We start from the raw sequence: 21,056 nt of genomic DNA, 5'->3' as shown, positions 1-21,056 counted from the left end.
GTGTGCAACTGATTGTTCCTTCCTAAACGGAGCACTTTGTATTTTTCCTTATTGAATTTCATCCTATTTGCTTCAGACCATTTCTCCAGTTTGTCCAGATCATTTTGAATTTTAATCCTATCCTGCAAATCACTTGCAACCCCACCCAGCTTGGTATCATCCACAAACTTTGTAAGTGTATTCTCTATGCCATTATCTAAATAATTGATGAAGATATTGAACAGAACTGGACCCAGAACTGATCCCTGAAAGACCCCACTTATTATGCCCTTCCAGACTGACTGTGAACCACTGATAACTACTCTCTGGGAATGGTTTTCCAACCAGTTATGCATCCATCGTCTAATAGTTCCATCTAGGTTGTATTTCCCTAGTTAGTTTATGAGAACGTCATGCGAGACAGTACCAAAAGCCTTACTAAAGTCAAGATACACCACATCTCTCTCTATTCACCAGGCTTGTCACCCTGTCAACGAAAGTTATCCGGTTGCTTTGACGTGATTTGTTCTTCACAGATCCATGCTGACTGTTACTTATCACCTTATTTTCTTCTAGGTGTTTGCAAATTGATTGCTTAATAATGTGCTCCATTTTCTTTCCAGGTATTGAAATTAAGCTGATTGGTCTGTAATTCCCCAGATTGTCCTTATCCCCTTTTTATATATTGGCAGTATATTTGCTTTTTTCCAGTCCTCTGGAATCTCTCCTGTCTTCCATGACTTTTCGAAGATAATCACTAATGGCTCATATCTCCTCAGTCAGCTCCTTGAATATTCTAGGATGTATTTAATCAGGCCCTGGTGACTTGAAGACATCTAATTTGGCTAAGTAATTTTTAATTTGTTCTTTCCATATTTTAGTCTCTGATCCTACCTCATTTTCACTGTCATTCATTATGTTAGATGTCTAATCACATTGGCCTGCTAAACCCAGGGTTGTGAGTTCAATCCTTGAGGGGGCCATTTAGGGATCTGGTGCAAAAATCTGTCTGGGGATTGGTCCTGCTTTGAGCAGGGGGTTGGAATAGATGACCACCTGAGGTCCCTTCCAACCCTGATATTCTATGATTCTTACTACTAACCTTTTCAGTGAAAACAAACAAAAGAGTCATTTAGCACTTCTGCCATTTCCACACTTTATTATTTTTTCGTCCTCACTGAGTAATGGGCCTACCTTGTCCTTGGACTTCCTCTTGCTTCTAATGTATTTGTAGAATATTTTATTGTTACCCTTTATGTTTCTAACTAGTTTATCTCGTTTTGTGCCTTGGCCTTTCTAATTTTGTCCCTACATACTTGTGATGTTTGTTTATATTCATCCTTTGTAATTTGACCTAGATTCCACTTTTTGTAGACCTTTTTTTGAGTTTCACATCACTGAAGATCTCCTGGTTAAGCCAGGGTGGTTTCCTGCTATACTTTCCTACGCAGTGGGATAGTTTGCTCTTGTGCCCTTAATAATGTCTCTCTGAAAAACTGCCAACTCTCTTGAACTGTTTTTCCCCTTAGACTTGCTTCTTCATGTCTCTTCTAACAATTTAAATTCTGTAGTGTGAAGCTTCTTTGAAGGAAAAGCAAGTACCTTCTCCTTTGCCATGGTTAGTATGATTGACTGGCCAGCCAGCATTCTCAGAAAACTGCTGCAAGACAGGATCATCTTAAATGATCCTTAAATGATGATCACACAGCCTTCAACAGTCCCCTGTTTATACATTCAAGGATCACATTAGCCCTTTTGGCCACAGCATCACTCAGAGCTCACGTTCAGGTGATCATGCACAATGACCTCCAATGTTATTTTCAGAGTCACTGTTTCTCAGGATAGAGTCCCCTCATCATGTAACTAGGGCCTACATTCTTTGTTTCTAGATGTTTAACTTTACATTTGGTCAAATCAAAATGCATATTGTTTGTTTGTGCTCAGCTTACCAAGTCATCCAAATCACTCTGGCTGAAGAGCAACCAGCCAGCCTGGGGTGAGAAGCATCTAAGAGCTTGTCTACACTGGCAATTTACAGTGCTGCAACTTTCTCGTTCAGGGGTGTGAAAAAACACCCCCCGGAGTGCAGCAAGTTTCAGTACTGTAAAGCGCAAGTGTAGATAGTGCACCAGCGCTGGAATGATACTGGACTAGATAGATCACTTGGTCTGATTCAGTATGGCAATGCCTATGACCCTGTGACTTTAACAAGATCACTCTTTAAAGCACAGGCTCTTTCATGGTCAAGTAGGGTTACAGCTGAATTGTGAGGCTCCCAAGGATGGGTGGCATGTGAACTGCTGGCTGGGGGAGCCTAGCCCCAGCCCCGCCCCTTCCACCTGAGGCCTTGCCCCTTCCCCCACCGGAATCCTCCACCCCCACCTTGGCAGCTAGCCCATGCAGCCCCAGCCCAGGAGCACCCGGCTGGGGCCACCACACAGGGCGGGCCACAGAGGCAGGCCTGGGGGTGGAGCCTTGGCAGGGCCACGCCTGGCTGTTAGGGGAGGCTCAGCCTCCCCCAGCCTGTGATACCCACCGCCCATGCTCCCAAGTTATATCCTTAATTCATGAAGAGTTCATATTGTATTATAAAATGCTAAAACTCTATTATAATTTCAATAAATATAGCAAATATACATGTTACATAATGGGAAGCTGCACCATAGTGCAGATCAGTTGTCTACACAGTTCTGTACCCTTCCTTCACCAGTGACTAATGCCAGAGGGTCAGAGAGAGAGACAAACTTTCTATAATGCACCTAATTTGTGCAAGACTGCATGTTTTACTGTGACAGTATATTGTAAGATGTCCTAACTGGTCAGAAAGGAGATGGATATTTTTGAAGTTCATGCTCAGTACATGATGTAAACCTCATTCCCACCTGATGATCTCAGTTAACAGACTACCAGGGCAGCCCAGTTTTATCAACACTGAGTTACGTAAGTTCAAGGTGTGGTTTTTTTTTTTTTTTGGATCAAATGTATTGTTTAGCTTCTGTCTGAAAAATGATTTTCCAGACAGATCCACTGACCTCAAACTATGTTTCTACAGTGTTTTCAAACAGCCTGGAAAACAGAAACCCTATGTTCTCTGCTCTTCTTACCAGAGTAACTTTCCCCAGCAGCTGGCACTAGGCCATACATGTTTCCAGCTATGTAAATATCAACTCCATCCACGCTTACAGCATCACTTTCTTTTTTCTGAAAGGAAATAAAATTCATGAGTTGTGTGAAAAGAAATCTTTGCTAGACACAGTGATGACACACATCTAGTTCAAGCATCTCTCAGAACAAGGATGCAGGGGGCACAATATCAGCTGCCTCATCCTCTATCACCCCTGAAATGAATCCTGGCCCAGTAAAAATACTCCCAGGTCTTGCGCCACAGACCAATCAACTTTAAGCATATTCTTCAGCTGGTTGTGGATAAGCCGAAGTGATTTTTCTGTCAAATCATACCCATAAATTTCAGAATAAAATCTAATAAACAGACAAGCCTCAGATGCAAAAATGCAGACATGCAATCTCTGCAGCAACAGGTTTAACCCTTAGGATGCTGGCCAGTGTTAAGGAGTTAAGAAGGTTAGATCACTAGAGTCATTGGTGACACTGTGGTGGGAAGGCTTTTGGCCACTGAAGATATGTTTACATGGCAAAAATCCCCCGTGGTAGTCAGTCTCAGAGCCCAGGTCTATATACTTTGGTTTGCAGGGCTCACATTACGGTGCTAAAAATAGCTGTGTAGATATTTGGGCTGCTTGGGTTCTAAATCTCATGCCCCTATCCGTACATCAGAGCTCAAGCTTGAATGTCTACAAGACTATTTTTAGCGCTGTAGTGCTACCCTGTAGACCTGGGTTCTGAGATTCACTGCCGCAGGGGTTTTTTGGGTCATATAGACATACCTTGGAAGGCCCAGTCAGATTATGATTTTTGCTAAAGAGCCCCATATCCTTTTGACAGAAACTCCTCTCCTCCATGGCATGCCTCTTCCATTTTCCCACTGCTAGTCCTGGCCACATTCTCATGCTAGGATCCAGCCCATGGATGGTGGATCACAGGGAGTCCAAAGCAGCCCTGTGTTCTGAAATGAGGGTGGGAATTAACTGGGAAGACATAGAGCTTGTCTTCACTGCAACAGTTAGCTTCAGTTAGCACACTCGAGTCACTGTACTTGAGCTAACCTAGCTCAAGTGAGAGTGACCACAATTCAAAACAGCACTGGAGTTACACATAGTGATTGGATTAGCTGCTTCTGAGTAGCTGTTGCATCCCTTCTGCATTACTAGCTCCAACATCAGCACTGCTTGAGAGCTTCAACCCCTCCCCACTTGCCACACTGGCCAACTAGTTCACGTTTAGAGCACCATTTAACTTGAGCTAGGGATTTTTGCGTGTGGACAGGAGTCGAGTTAGGGTTAACACTTGAGTTATAACTCACGGTAACTGTGCTATAAAGACACACCCTTAGCTGTATTATTGGGTCATGGGACATGTCTCAATCTCAACAGGAACAGGACATGGTGGACCTCAGTTTTATTAGTGATGTTTTAGCAAGTTTCCTCTAAAATGGACAAACACAATAAGACTGAACTCAAATTCAACTTCAGATTGCTGAAGAATTTATACAGAGGCCATTATTACTTATTTAACTGTAAAATAAATTCTGCCCCAGGGATAGTTTCATTGAATTTCTATGTGTAATCTAATGGCATTCTTCTCCCGTCAAAGCAGCACAGTGGCCATAGTCAGGGTAGCTGCAATTTAATACTGGATAAAAGAGGCAGACTCATCTTTTTAAATAAAGTGACTACATAATGTGATAGACCCAGGCCAGCTGGGTACAGCAGAATAGCAGAAGGCAGATATACTGGCCACTGGATTAACAGTTTTCTGTTCCCTGACTGACCAGAGCAGGGGCTGCTCCAGCCTAATGAGAACACCTGACTCCAATTAACCTGCAAAGAGTCAGGTGAGGCCATTAAGCTAATGTGACCACCTGACTCTAATTAAGGCCCCACTGATACTATAAAAAGGGCTCACTCCAGTCAGTCAGTGGGGAGGAAGTATGGCTGAAGGACTGGTTAATGAAGACACCCTCAAGTTATTGATAAGGGAGCCCTAAGGTAAGGGTGAAGAAGGGAGAAGCAGGAGAGCTGTGGGGAAGTGGCCCAGGGAAATGTAGCAACTCTGGCAGTGAAAAGTTGGCTGCCAACAGCTGCTATCATTAGGGTCCCTGGGCCGGAACCCAGAGTAGAGAGCGGGCCCGGGTTCCCCCCAACCCACCACTACAGGAACACCTCCTGGGAGGGGAAGTCAGGCCCCTGTCAGGACAGGAAGCTAAACTGTTCTAAAACAAGCCCTAGGGACAACAGAGACTGTGGGAATTCTCTCACCAACCTCCTTGCTGGCTTATGATGAAAAGGGCTCAGTAGACTGTAACCCTGGCCCTAGAGAGAGAAGGGCCACATGGAGGGTTGCAGAGAGCCACTGAGGCTAGCATATACCACCTAGAAGCGCAGGACCCACGGGGACAAGGTCAGAGCTCTGCCACAATAACTAATCTTGTTTGTAGGTGGCACCAATGGATTTCAGCTGATAAAGGATCTATAGATACATGATATTGTAAGAAATCTATAGCCACCTAGGGCTTCACAGCTATCACTATTCTGCACCTCAGAATTATTCAGAACTTCACAGTGGTAATAGGAATAAAACTCAGATATTCAAGTCTTTCCCATAGCTCTTAAGCTAAATAAATTTCTAATTTTTTTTCTCTTAAAACAAATTTTCTAATCCTTTGGCAGTAGTGCATGATCTTAGACTAATGGCATAGCTTATACAAGTCACAACTGCATTTACTGCTTATCGGCATGATAGAGTGGGATATGACTATCAAATTGTGAAGACTATTTTGTACCTGTATTAAAATACTGGCATTGTGGCTGTGTTAGTTTGGTTCTACCATGGGGCAGCCTGTTATGTAATATTCCTGACAGCCACCTTGCCCACAAAAGGCATTTGACACCTTGTTGAAGGACCACCACAGAGCCATCAAGGTTAAAAATCTATTGACTTTGACTCTCAACTACTCGCCTGGAGCAATGGAATTTTTATACAGAGTCCTACAGAGTGAAAGCGGGAGAGGCAAGCACACTGGTGTATTTGGAACTTCAGCTGGCACAAAAACGGAGGTCCTAGTTAAGAGAAGGGTTCTGCTCTGTATAGGGAGGCCAAGCATTGCCACATGTAAGCAGGACTTCAGGAGAGGAGTGCAAGAGGGCTCTGCACAGCCAGAAATACTGACAAACCATGGACTGTACAGTCCATGGTTTAAGCCCAGACTAGAGAGAGAGTACCTTGGGACTTTGGTTATTTGGAAAAAACCTGTAACGCTCAAGTGCTTTAAGAGTAAAGTCACTGTGGCATAGGTGTTGGAACCAGGGGTGCAGTGCACCCCCTGGCTGGAAGTGGTTTCCATTATGCACAGGGTTTACAGTTTTGTTCAATGGCTCTCAGCACCCCCACTATAAAAATTGTTCCAGCACTCCTGCACTGTGGTTAAGAAATTCTTTTTCTAAGCCTTTGTTCTTTGCTGTCCTGCCATGTTGATCCTAAAGGGGTTAAACAAGTATGCCCATAGCCTACGTAGAACTAGGAGGGGGGGCACATGTAAGCAACTGGGGGGCTCAGGAGGCCTCAGAAACTGATTCTGGATTATAGGGCAGTTGGGCAGCAGTACCCCCATGTTAAAAGAAAGGCATCAGACAAGAGGTCTGAGCCCAGGAGTATGCGCTAGACTGCCAGAGCTAGAAACAGTTACTTGACTCCCCCCAGATCCACTTGGCTTTGAAGCACATGGGATCCAGCCACTTACAACAGACTGGTGATTTTACAGTATGGTACTAGGCCACTTTTTAACAAGAAATTTATTGATTGGTAAATTATAACATTAATCTATGTAGTGTGATAGAAGGTCTGAAGTCTGCCAGTAATCTACATCCCATGGCAAAGAAAAATTGTGAACAAATTAAAAAAAGAGGAGTCTGGATGAGTTGGATAAAGCCGGACAAAATTATCCTTGAACTGCTGTACCTGTTGTCTGCAGGTAAGTATTCGAAAGGCAGCTATTAATCACTACTAAAGGACTTTCTTTCTCTCGGTTTCAGACCGCCTGTTGGAGGGTGGAAAGGCAATTGTTTGCCCACCTCAATGTTTGTGTATTTATCTTTAAAATATTTTGGGAAAACAGAAGTGGAAGAGATATCAGAGGTGAAGAAATAGGAAACAGATATCTCTCTGGACACAGTAGCATGAGATCCTCACTCCAAAATCTCAGGCCTCTACCACAAGACCTACAGAGAATCCTCTGTAATCTCCTGGATTTACCCGCCAGTGCCTGCTGCTTACATACAGAGCCAATCTCATACACTTGAGTAGTTCTGATTCTATCCAGCAGAGGACAGTTGTAAACGTACTCCTTAACTAATGCATTACAATATATTCATGGTCAAGAACCAGTATGGTTCATACAAAGCATAGTAACAAGCCCACCTGGATCATTTCCATACACTGTTCTGTTGTCTTGGCTGAAACACACTGGATCTCTGGTTTCAAGTTCTTTTTTTTAAAGGCAACAGCCATTTCACTACATTTCCAGATCTCCTCAGTGAGCACAACGCACCATCGCAGGCTTTCTGGTAACCCTGCATTCAATTTGAAAGAAAATAATAGGGATTAAATGTAATAGATGTAAACATGTATATATTCTGCTCATTACCATATACCTAGGCCCCTCACCTTATTAAAAATGCACACTTAGAAATTAACACAATGGTAGCAAACCTCACAGTACAGAATAAAGAGGGCTGGGGTGTAATGAATATAAAGACAATTCTTTGCTGATACTTATGACACAAACAGACCCCATGGTTCTCTCTAGCTCCTAAACTAAGAAAACACTGCCTGTGCTGCTTAATGGTACCACACAGGGTCTCCCTAACTACTGGACTAGTCTTAGCAGCCATGGAAGGAATTGCTGACTACACTACAAATCCATTCACATAAGGTGGATAAATGACTCCTGCTGCTGTTGCCCTATCCAGTGTGCTATTGTAATGCTGACAGACCTCGGTTGTCAGCAGGTGGGATTGAACTAGGACCTCTGGAGCTTAGTGTATGAGCCTCTACTGCAGGCCTGCACAACTCGTAAAGTGGCGAGGGCCATATTACTCCAAAGAAAACAGCTGAGGGCCAAAACCCCCCACCCCCACTGAATCCCCCCCCCCCCCCCGAGCTGCTGAAACCCCCCCCCCAGTGCCGCCCGCCTCGCGGAAACAAACCCTCCTTCCCCAGCGCCGCCCCACCGAAACAGCAGTATTGAACCTTTGTAATATGTTATAGCGGGCTCCTAAGGTAGTATAATTAAGGTAAAAGAAAAATGTCTTTTTGCTAGAAGTAGAATAAGATCTCTCCCCCCCTCCTTTGTAATCAATTGCCCTGTTGAATGAATGAGGTGTGAATGAGGAAGGCATGGAAGGCAGGCACCTCCAGACAGCTGCAACCCTTGGAGAGGGGATGGGAGCCAGACCAGATCAGTAGACCAGCTAAGCCACCGATTCGCCGCTCGCCTCCTCAGCCCCCCACCGCCGGCTCACCTGCCCCCCCGCCACTGCCCACCCACTCGCCTCCTCAGCCGCCAGCTCACCTGCCCCCCCGCCACTGCCTGCCGGCTCGCCTCCTCAGCCCCCCCCTCGCCCTGCTGCTAGCTCACCTGCCCCCCCCCCCACTACCCGCCCGCTCGCCTCCTCAGCCGCCGGCTCACCTGCCCCACTGCCTGCCCGCTCGCCTCCTCAGCCCCCCTCCCTCACCCACCGCTTGCCTACTCACCCCCCACGGGCCGCACAATGAGCCCACGAGGGCCGAATGCGGCCCCCGGGCCGCATGTTGTGCAGGCCTGCTCTACTGCATGAGCTAAAAGCCAACTGGCTGTTAGCTAAGGCTGTAGAGCAGACTCATTTTATCTCTCCCTCTAAGTGGTCTCTGTAACACTAGATAGGACAGAACACCACACCCAGGAGGTGTGTGGGTTACACTTAGGGTTGACCAGATGTCCTGATTTTATAGGGACAGTCCTGATTTTTGGGTCTTTTTCTTATATAGGCGCCTATTACCCCCCCACCCCAGTCCCAATTTTTCACATTTGCTGTCTGGTCATCCTAATTACACTATCTCAAAAGTTAAACCATAGGCCAGCCTGAACAGATGCATCTGGTGGGTTCTCAAGGCCAACTGATTCTGGAAAACCAGCAAAACAGACAAGTTTTGTAGGCAAAGGCTCCATTACTGAAACTGTTCTGGGTTCTGAGAAGGGAAAGCAAACATGGTCCAAGCTACCATGAAAGTTCATTTTCTAGTATAGGGATTTTAAGAATATTCTGTATCATAGGCGCCGACTCCGTGGGAAAAAAATTGTGGGTGCTGATCACCCACCAGCAGCCCCCCTATCAGAACCTCCACCTCCCTGCAGGGCCTCCAGCCTGCCAGCAGGCCCTGCCAATCAGCGCCTCCTCCTCCCTCCCCGTGCCTCCTGCCCACCACAATCAGCTGTTTTGCAGTGTTCAGGAGGCTCTGTGGGGAGGGAGGAGGAGCGAGGTTGCGGCGCACTCGGGGGAGGGGATGGACTGGGGCAGGAAGAAGTGGGTGTGACAGCGTACCCCATAAGGCTTTATGGGTGGGTGTTTACAAATGTATGTATGATATAACTGAAATATGTTTTGTGCTGCCTGTGACATGGTCTACTATATCTATTAATCCTTTGTACATATATACCATTTTCTACTTGAGGTTAAGAATATGGGCTGTATGCTTGCTTGATTTCTAAGTAAGCTTGGTGAGGCATTTGGTCAGCTTCTTTAGGAAGGAATTTGCCAGGTTAAGTACCTGATCGGGAAACAATGCATCTTGGAATGCTCCAATCCACATAAGAAGTCTTCCTGGAGACATGCAAGATACCATGTGGACAATGGCGTCGGCCTGTAAAGACTGAGTCATGCAGGGGCATGTGACTTGCCCAGGTGACTCCAAAACTCCATCTTGGAGCTGGACTTTGCATAGGAGGGAGGAGGGGGGTCTCCTCCCACAAGAGAGAGTCTATTTAAACCTGGGGGAGACCCCTCCATTTTGTCTTCAGCTGGCTAAAGAAGGAGCCTCTCCACCCCCCCAGGATGCTTGAAGGAAACTGAAACAAAAGACAGTAACTACAGGGGTTGTGAGAGATTGCTGGACCCAGGCTAAAGGGAGATTAGCCTGTGAAAGGGAGCATTCTGGAACTGGTGAGGAACTTATCTGTATTTAGTTTGATTAGGCATAGATTTGCGCATTTTATTTTGCTTGTGACTTACTTTGTTCTGTCTGTTACTACTTTGAACCACTTAAATCCTACTGTCTGTATTTAATAAAATCACTTTTTATTTAGTAATTTACTCAGAGTATGTATTAATACCTGGGGGAGCAAACAACTGTGCATATCTCTCTATCTGTGTTATAGAGGGCGAACAAAGTTTGCCCTGCATAAGCTTTATGCAGGGTAAAACGGATTTATCTGGGTTTAGACCCCATTGGGAGTTGGGCATCTGAGTGCTAAAGACAAGCACACTCCTGTGAGCTGTTTTTGGGTAAACTCGCAGCTTTGGGACAAGTAATTCAGACCCTGGGTCTGTGTTGAAGTGGACTGGAGTGTCTAATTCAGCAAGACGGGGTGCTGGAGTCCTGAGCTGGCAGGGAAAACAGAAGCAGGGGTAGTCTTGGCACATCGGGTGGCAGCTCCCAAGGGGGTTTCTGTGATCCAAACCGTCACAGTGGGTTGGGGGGTGGAGCAGGGGTGGGAAGAGGCAGGGTGAGGGCAGGACAGGGGCAGGTGGGGGCAAGGCCTTGGGGGAATGGGTGGAGGGAGAGCAGGACCTGGGGCAGAGCCAGGGGTCGAGCACCCGCCGGCACATTGGAAAGTTGGTGCCTGTGTTCTGTATTATAATTAAGGCTGTGACTCTGTCATGGAAGTCATGGATTCCGTGACTTCTGCACCGGCCGGTGCTGGCTCAGGGGCTGCCCAAGCCAGGTAGCCCCTGGACCAGCAGCAGCAGTTTGGGTGTATGGGAGGGGGCTCAGGGCTAGGGGATGCGGGGAGGGCTTACCTCAGGGTGGGGGGCTTCGCAGCTCCCACTGGCATGGCCCTGCAGCTCCTAGGTGAAGGGGCCAGGGGGCTCCACACGCTGCCTGCCCCCGCAGTTCCCAGCCAATGGGAGCTGCGCAGCCAGCGCTTGTGATGGGAGTAGCGCGCCGAGCCCCCTGGCCCCTCCACCGCCTAGGAGCTGCAGGGACATGTGGAGCCAGGTAGGCAGCCCCTGTGAGCCCTGCCAACCAACTCCCACCCTGCTCCCCCCAGCACCAGCGGGGGTCCCGGGCCACATGCCAATGCCCACGCCCCCAGCACCAGCGGGGGTCCCGGGCCACCTCCTCCAGCACCTGCAGTGCCCCCAGATCACCAGGCCCCAGAGCACTTGCAGCCTCCCACACAAGTTTTAGGTAGGAGTATATAGTAAAAGTCATGGACAGGTCACGGGCCATGAATTTTTGTTTACTGCTCGTGACCTGTCCATGACTTTTACTAAAAATACCCATGACTAAAACGTAGTCTTAATTATAATCTATAGGCTGAGGCGGGAGTGGCAGAAGGCTCCTAAAAGTGAGAGGGCCACCAGCGTCGGAAACATGGCCCCAATACCCACCCCTTCCCCTGAGGCCCTACACCCGTGCTGTCCCTTCCCCTGAGGCCCATCCCCACCATGCCCCTTCCCCCAAAACCCTGTCCCCTGCTTGCTCCTTTCCACCTCTCCCCCTCCCATCGCTCGCCCTTATGGCCAGTAAAAAATGATGGGGCCATGGCCCCCTGGCCACCCCTGTTCCAGAGCTCCTGGTCTGAGGCCCAGAGCCGTGGTCCCACTATCCTTAATGTATTTTCCTCACAACACTGCTGCATGGTAGGAAAGTGCTATGATATACCCATTTAACAGATGGGGAACAGAAGCAGAGAGAGGCTAAGTCTCTTGTCCATGGTCACACAGGAGTTCAATGGTGTACTAGTGTAGGACTTGAAGCCAAGCCCTACACTGGTGTTGTAACCACCTCCTTCCTCTCTTTATATATAAGCCAGCTCTATACCACCCATTCTCAGCCTCTTCATTGTAGGCGATAAACTGTGGATGGGGCAGCACATGGTCAAAGTACACTTCAGTCTGGAGATCTCTGGCTGATTTAAGGGATGTGTGTGGTTGTTACAAACCAGCACAATTTAGAGCAGTCCCGAGGCTGCTCATTCAGTCTGGATTAAGGTTTCAGCATTCTAGGCCTATGCCCAGGGCCCTAGTTCCTAGAGTCAGATTCTGGGATCAGAATCTCAACTCTCATTATGAAAAATAATATTTTTAGGATGCATGGATGCAAAGAAAAGCTTGAAAAACCTGAATGTAACTAATGCCTACCAAAGTGTGCTAGAACAATGGCTTCAACAGGTGTGAGCTGCCTCTTTCCTTACACTCTGGAACCTGCTGCCACTCCAAGAGTAACTGAACCATGGTGTTGGGGCAGGGCCCTAGCGACTCCATGCTGAGTATGCCCGGGGCTCCAGATTGCCTTAATTTGCCCTGGCTATTCCAAATTAGCCTAGGAGCTGAACCACTTCCCTCACCAGCCACTGAACAGAAGGGAAAGAATGGAAAGGTGAGACACACACACAAAAGGCACAGAGCACTGCTGCAAAACAGCTGAGCCCTGAAAATGCATTAAAACATCCTATGTGTTTGGAAAAGGAGCTTCTTTGTTTCTGCAGCTGGAGTGAAGTCTCCTAGAAAGGAATAAATTAGGGCTGTCAAGCGATTAAAAAAATTAATCGTGATTAATCACGTGATTAATCGCACTGTTAAACAACAATAGAATACCATTTATGTACATATTTTTGGATGTTTTCTACATTTTCAAATATATTATTTTAATTACAAACACAGAATACAAAGTGTACAGTGCTCACTTTATTTTTGATTACAAGTATTTGCACTGTAAAAAAACCCAAAAGAAATAGTATTTTTCAATTCACCTAATACAAGTACTGTAGTGCAATCTCTTTATCATGAAAGTTGAACTTACAAATGTAGAATTATGTACAAAAAAACTGCATTCAAAAATAAAACAATGTAAAATTTTAGAGCCTTCAAGTCCACTCAGTCCTACTTCTTGTTCAGCCAATCGCTCAGACAACAAGTTTGTTTACATTTGCAGGAGATAATGCTGCCCGCTTCTTGTTTACAATGTCACCTGAAAGTGAGAACAGGTATTTTCATGGCACTGTTGTAGCTGGCATCGCAAGATATTTTCGTGCCAGATGCGCTAAAGATTCATATGTCCCTTCATGTTTCAGCCACCATTCCAGCAGACATGCATCCATGCGGATGACAGGTTCTTCTCAATAACAATTCAAACTTTCATTATCTGAGTCAGATGCCACCAGCAGAAGGTTGATTTTCTTTTTTGGTGGTTTGGGTTCTGTAGTTTTCACACTGGAGTGTTGCTCTTTTAAGACTTCTGAAAGCATGCTCTACACCTCATCCCGCTCAGATTTTGAAAGATTCAGATTCAGATTCTTAAACCTTGGGTCAAGTGCTGTAGCTATCTTCAGAAATCTCACATTGGTACCTTCTTTGCATTTTATCAAATCTGCAGTGAAAGTGGTCTTAAAAAGAACAACATGCCGGGTCATCATCCGAGACTGCTATAACATGAAATATATGGCAGAATGCAGGTAAAACAGAGCAGGAGACATACACTTCTTCCCCAAGGAGTTCAGTCACAAATTTAATTAACTCATTATTTTTTTAACGAGCATCATCAGCATGGAAGCATGTTCTCTGGAATGGTGGGCGAAGCATGAAGGGGCATACAAATGTTTAGTATATCTGGCACCTAAATATATTGCAATGCCAGCTACAATATGCCATGTGAATGCCTGTTCTTTACTTTCTGGTGACATTGTGACTAAGAAGAGGGTAGTATTATCTCCTGTAAATGTAAACAAACTTGTTTGTCTTTTCAATTGGTTGAACAAGGAGTAGGACTGAGTGGACTTGCAGGCTCTAAAATTTTATATTGGTTTATTTTTGAATGCAGTTATGTAACACACAGAAAAATCTACATTGTAAATTGCACTTTCATGACAAGGAGATTGCACTACAGTACCTGTATGAGGTGAATTGAAAAATACTATTTCTTTTGTTTATCCCTTTTACAGTGCAAATATTTGTAATAAAAAATAATATACACTTTGATTTCAATTACAACACAGAATACAATATATATGAAAATGTAGAAAAACATCCAAAATATTTAATAAATCTCAATTGGTATTCTATTGTTTAACAGTGTGATTAAAACTCCAATTAATTGCGATTCATTTTTTTAATTGTGATTACTTTTTTTGAGTTAATCGCGTGAGTTAACTGTGATTAATCGACAGCCCTAGAATAAATTTTCATGCACCAAAGGAATAAACCTGCTAACAGAACATAATGAGGTGGAACCAAACAGTAGGACAAATCCTGCCATTCTTTCTTAATCCTTTTTCAAGCAAAAGACCCACCAAAACAATGAGAAACCCATTCCATTAGTTTGCCTAAAGGACAGCAGGATTTGGAGCTGTATGTTTCACATGTTTCTGGCTGCAGTATGATACTTAACTGACTGAAATGTGGGCACTCAGCATATCAAAACAAACCCTAAGTGGTCCAGGAAAAAGAAAAGGAATAGAAGCTGTAAATGAGGGAGTCTTTTCAGGCAACAGTACGAATTTACCAGACTAAAACCCCTCCCACTCATATGGGCAAGATGGGTCTACTTTTCATGCAGTTTGCAATGAAGCTCTGCTGGCTCCAAATTGCAGTTTGGGGATTTTTAATAGGAGTTTGTGGTTCAACACAGAGACTACAATATTAATGTGGGGAAAGAAGACTGTAGTACCAGGTGCTCAGGTACCACCGAGAGGGGCATGCTGCAAGAATGAAGATAGAATAGGAAAGAAACCATGAGATCTCATCACCAGTCAGTGTACATTTCAGGATTTGGGAACTACTGATGTAGTTAACACGACACAAATCTGCACATTTGTGGTGCCCCAGTTGCAAGTATTGTGTGCATTCTGTCTCAGGGCTAGGGATAGATTACAATTAAATGAAGCATCAGTCTAAAATTGAAGGATCCTGTCTCTTTGGTCTCCCTCTGGGTCTTTGTACTGAGCTCAATGATCAGCACTCTGCTTTCTATGCCCACCCTGTGGAAGAGGAGCCACATCCTGATCAGTTCGCTCAGCATAGATACCCCTGCTGCTCCTATACCATGGTAGGTGAATCCTTGAAGCAATGTTTCATGGTCTCAAATTCAGAGTGGTCTCCTTTCCCACTCCAGTGTGATGTTTGGGTCTTTGTGCTCCAAGGATTCTTCAAAAGGTCAGGATGCAAACATAAATTCAAACAAAATCAAGGTGGTCTCTCTTGTAAGAGTACCTCTACTTGTGATTACAGAGGCAAATCCAAAGGCCCAACTTACTGGTGGGATCGCAGCTCAAGCCTTGCATGGCATGCATATATTCGTCACCCAGCCAAGCCTGGTAGTTCTGATTTGTGATTGGAACCAATTCTGTGGTGGTGTCTTTGAAGAGAAGATTCTTTGCATTGTAAGCCGCAGAGTCAAACATCTGAAATCTTTGCTGTAACATTAAGGAAAGAGAAAGTGTCTATAAGGCAAACACACCTTTATCTAATGCTTGGTCTACACTTAAAAACTTAGGTTGACATGGCTCCCTCAGTGAGTGTGTTTAAAAAAAACCACACCCCTGACTGACATAGCTCTACTGACCGAAACCCCAGTGGAAATGCAGCTATGTTGATTGGCAATGCTTCCGTTGATACAGCTGCCGTTGTTCGGGGAGGTGGCATCTTTACACTGATGGAAAAATCTCTTTTGTTGGCATAGGCTGCAGCTACACTATGGGGTTATGCCTGCATAGGTACGCGAACATGGCTATGCTGGTATAATCTATGTCTACACTACTGCAGCACAGCTACAGGGCTACTGCTGTATTGCCACAGTGTAGATGTTTCCTACATCAATGGAAGAAGATTTTCCACTAATGTAGGTAATCCAGCTCTCTGAGAAGCAGTAGCCCGGTTGATGGAAGAATCTTTCCATCAATCTAGCCGCATCTACACCAGGGGTTAGGTCGACCTAACTACGGTGCTCAGGGTGCAACATTTTTCACAGCCCTGAATGAGTTGCTAGGTCAAACTAAGTTGTAGTGTACACCAGGCCATAGCTTAAGTAATGTTTAAGTCTGGGGTGAAAGTAAAGTCTAGTTGGAAACCTTGGCATTGAGGGCACTATCTCACTTGTACCTTCACAAGGCATAAACAATTGCCCCTCAAGCCTTGTTCAGTGTCTCTTGGTATTTGGGGGCAAAGAAAGTGGTGTGAGACCACAGCCACATTTTGTGGCTGAAATCCATCTCTAGGCCTGATCTTCTCAGCTGCTGAGTGCCCTCCACTCCCATTTAATTCTCACTGAGCTGAAGGTGCTCAGCATCCCACAGGATCAAGCCAGGTGGATGGAGGGGCAACTAAAAAATCAGTACAGACACCAAAAAACGTAATCCACCTGCCCCTGCTTAAGCATCTGGAAGATGAGTGACCCATCGGTGTCAGGTCTGACGACAACAGCGTGAGCTGGGACTCGGGCCAGGTGGCATTTCCTCCAGTCTGTAACCTCAGCTGTGCTGCCATCGCGGCAGAGAAGCTGGAAGTCCCTGGAGTGAAGCTCTTGGGCCCATGAGGAAGGAGTCTGGCCTGAAATCAAATAAAACACAGTTATGAAACAGCTTCCAGAATCACACTGATGGACACAGAGCTGCTGATGCATCTGTCTCCCTCTGACTCTGCTCTACCCATCCAGCCACACTATTTCTAAGGTACCTAATCACATGAGCAGCAATTCTCCACTACATTCTGCCTGATTTTCCCTACAGCTGCATAAAGCAGGAGGAAAGCTGGCTTAACAAGCTACTCGAGAATTTCCCCTGTCTAAGGGTACTCTCTAAGAGGTGAAGAACCAACAGAGTGGCTGTAGGCCACCCTATCACCTCGTATTCTCCAATGTATGGTTGGGGGAAATATAATATGGTTGAAGCTATTCCTTTGGCTTCAGATATAACCCTATGAGACTATAGGCAGTTGAACAGAAATTAAAACTGTGTGCAGGCAGCTCTGAATTACGCTGGGGACCACAGCAGTGCTGAGATGGTCCTAAAATCCAGGGGCCACAAGGGTGGCCCAGAACAAACTTTTAGACCCACCCACCCACCCTGGTGTCCTGCACTAAATGGAGCTCCACTGGATTTAAAAAGTGGGACCTTGATATCTAAGTGGTATATACTCACAGGTATACTCAATAAATGCCATGGGTATAGGGGTGGTTGCATTGATTAGTGGTACCACAAACTAAGCTCCCTTCTGCCTGTTTTTGCTGAGATTTCTGAGTAGAGAGGAGCCTAAGCCACAATTATTTGTATTCAACTTTTAAACTATCCCAAAGTCCAAGACTGTTTGGATCCAGGATTTTGGTTCAGGTTAATCTCTGCTTCCAGAGTGCAATTAAAGATCCCACTTTACTTTTTGCTGAAATTGCCAGTTGATTTGAAAATGTCTGACTTGGGGACATTTCTCTTTCCCTTGTGTTCACATGGTGTTCTGGCTTTATTGCATCTTTGCTTATTCCTTGCATCAGAATAAATTCTGAACATATGACATTGCTCTTATTGTTGGGGTCACCAGATTTGCAACGCTTTAGAGAATACAGCTGGACTTTCAAGTGAGAGATGAACCCTTACATTACTCACCATCTGTGTTTTCAGACACTGTGCTGTGCTTCACAAAGGCGACATCTCCAGCTCCTTCAGCCAAACACCTACCATAAATCAGACTATATTTATACACTATTAATCGTAAGTATGGAATACTGCTCAGTGACAACAGTAGGCCTGTGCAGTGCAATGTACCCAAAGACCACCAGTAGAAAGATGCTGAACTATTTGCTGTCTTTATGCTGTGTGTAAGGATCAAGGCAGAGGCTAATGGCTAGTAGGGCAGGTGCTGACAATGCTTGGTGTGATACAAGACACAAATATCAAATGATTCCCTGCCCTGAAAAATCTACAGTCTCAGACACACAAGACCCACTGGAAAATCTGGAATGAGGAGTCACTGTTTAAAATAAAATTATACAGATTTTTTAATTTGTGACATCTGTGGGGGCCTGGTCCAGGCCATGGGGATTGGGAGGGTTTGACACACATGCACGCAGGGAAGAGAATAAGGTACAGAGGAATGGGAGAAGTAGAGAGAAGAGGTATTGAGGCTGGCATTGGCAAAGTGGAGGAGGAGGGGAGCACAATAAGAGATAAGGGAACTAATTGTACTTGAAAAGGGAAGCTTCAGATTTACCAAATAGCTGGCTAAGCCTAATGTTCAGGTATGAAAACTGTCAGGGCTCATCAGCTCTTGTTAAGATTGCATCAAATCCAAGCATGTTCAGCATTTATGGATCTGTGATCAAGTGAATATCAAGATTTGTTTTCCCAGGAGGTGAATATTGATGAAGACAAAAACAACTTAAATGGGATTTCCATGCACAAAACAAGTAATGACACCTAGAGTTTTTATCAAAGAACAGATATGCCTTTGGCCTGAGTACTAGTGCATTGGTTCCCAAACTGGGGGGGGGCGTGAAGAAATTCCAAGGGGGGGCATGAGGCTGCCCAGCCCTTGAGCTCCTGGCTGGGGAGTCAAGCCTCTGGCCCCTCCCCTTCTGTCCTCCCTCCCCTGCAACAACGCCGCTGCACGGGCAGTGCAGCTTGCGCCCGCCCACCTCCCAGTCTTTCCAATAAGCCAGCCCTGCCGCTCTGAGTAGCCTGGTAAGGGGGCAGGGAGCAAGGGGAGAGAGGGTTGGATAAGGGGCAGGAGGTCTCAGGGGGCAATCAGGGGACAGGGAGCAGTTGGATGGGGCAGAGGTTCGGGGTGGAGGGGCGGTCAGAAGACAGGGAGCAGGGGTGGGGTTGGATAGGGAGTGGGGTCCCGGGAGGGGGTGGTCGGGGGACAAGGAGCAGGGGGGGTTGGATGATGGTAAAGGAGAGGTGGGGGTATGAGGGTTTCTCAAAAATTAAAAAGGGGGTGTGATGCCAAAAAGTTTGGGAACCACTGAAATGAAATTATAGTGAAATTATTTTAAGATTACCTCAAATTATAAATTCACTTAGTTTTATGTTTTAACAGATTTTCTACTAGCATTATTCATTGGCTCTCTGGAATTCTGCTGAAAGTCAATTGGGGCTCAGATATCTTGCCAATGGGTACAGCATATACAGACAAATGTTAAATATTAAACACCAAGACTTTACCTGAAAGCCCCGCTGTAGTCATAATACTGCTCTTTTGAATTTCTTTCACATTTGTCCTGCCCAGATGCGTCCCCTTTACAGAGCTGACAGAGGGATTTGGGGTAATTTACATTATTGGCTCCAGGAACACAGCTTGCACTGAAATATTCACTAACAGCTACAAGTAAAATTAAGGTAACAATATTTTAGCAACTAAAACCAAAACCAAAAATGGCAACAAACACATTTTAACAAACCTTAATTATACATCTCTATACATTAAAAAAGTGATAATAGCTTCTGTTGGCTTTTAAAAACAGTTTATACATAAATACACTGGGCTGAATTCTGATCTGAGCTGCTTCAGGTCAATTCTCAGTTAGAATGAGCAACAAAACAAGGTGAAAAAATCAGCTAGAAGACAAGGTTCTTGTCCCTGTGAGTGCTTCCGCTATCCAGGGAGCCCATATTCATGCCAATGTTCAGTGACAGGGCCTCTCTGGAAAGCAGGTTACATCCCAGCAGTCCTTACCTTTTGGAACATTGCATCCCATCACTGACATGCGACCACTATCAATGAGGTAGCCAACAGGAACATTCCAGCCAACTGTTCTGTTGATGCCTGTGTGGCATGACTTTACGCCCTTCAAACTGTTGATGCTAATGAAGGAATTTTTTCTGACAACAGCCACTGCATAGTATGAAGTGCCAATTTCTGCATAGAAACAAAAAGGGATCAAAATGAAACTAATATAGAAGCAGTATTACGATAAGAGACATTGACCTGACACCTTTTCCTAATCTTCCTCATCCATATTCAAAGGGCACAAAGATCACATCCCTGGTATGACGCCACTGACCTCAGTAATAAATTCGACCTGTTGTTTCTTCCTTGTGTAAATGTTTTTGTAAATAAAGCCATATTTAGCTGAAATATTTAGACTTTAATTTGTAAAAGAAAAGCCCCATAATTACCTTCTAATTTATTAATTTTTATTTTATAGCATCAGGGCCCATTAGCACCAAGAATATGAAGGGGCAAACATTATTTTCACCAGTTTATGGTTGATGTGATTCACAAATTCATAAAGCTTAACACCACAAGGGACCATTAGATCCTCTAATTCGACTCCTGTGTATCACTGGCCATTAAATTTCATCCAGTTACCTTTATATTGAGCCACATAATTTGTGTTTGACTAAAGATAACTTGCATTTGACTGAAGGTTAAGGAAAAGCATCCAGTCTTGATCTGAAGACATCAAGGAGAATCCACCACTTCCCTTTGTAGTTTGGTTAATCACCCTCACTGTTAAAACTTTGTGCCTAATCTCTAATTTGAAATTTACCTGCTTGAGAGTCTTAATCTGGAAAACTCCTGAATACTAACTGCACAAGTGCCATTAACTTACTCTCTGAGGACTTCAGGATGTCACCTATGGCTTGTCTACATTTACAGTTTTCTTCACATTTCTCTCCCAACACCCAGCTGCACTAGCAGTTCCACCAGTGGTATTAATGGCAATGGTGGGAGCACTAGTGTAGACCAACT

General features: G+C 45.1%; 1 protein-coding gene across 2 annotated transcripts in view; it reads right to left on the bottom strand.

Moving 5' to 3' along the window:
• MELTF (melanotransferrin) overlaps positions 1-21,056 on the bottom strand; it is an 82,205-nt gene that overhangs the window by 35,635 nt on the left and 25,514 nt on the right. For both annotated transcript variants that reach the window (XM_026650162.2, XM_024212998.3), the window contains exons 4-10: positions 20,037-20,219; positions 19,526-19,682; positions 17,969-18,036; positions 16,732-16,919; positions 15,628-15,787; positions 7,534-7,685; positions 3,084-3,180 (exon numbers count right to left, since the gene is read on the bottom strand). In XM_026650162.2, the coding sequence (XP_026505947.1) occupies positions 3,084-3,180; positions 7,534-7,685; positions 15,628-15,787; positions 16,732-16,919; positions 17,969-18,036; positions 19,526-19,682; positions 20,037-20,219 (1,005 nt within the window). The remainder of the gene's footprint in view (positions 1-3,083; positions 3,181-7,533; positions 7,686-15,627; positions 15,788-16,731; positions 16,920-17,968; positions 18,037-19,525; positions 19,683-20,036; positions 20,220-21,056) is intronic.

This window comes from Terrapene carolina, unplaced genomic scaffold (genome assembly GCF_002925995.2).
Source record: "Terrapene carolina triunguis isolate 2854851 unplaced genomic scaffold, T_m_triunguis-2.0 Scaffold88, whole genome shotgun sequence".
Lineage (NCBI taxonomy): Eukaryota > Metazoa > Chordata > Testudines > Emydidae > Terrapene > Terrapene triunguis.
This window is presented reverse-complemented; position numbering and strand designations above follow the sequence as displayed.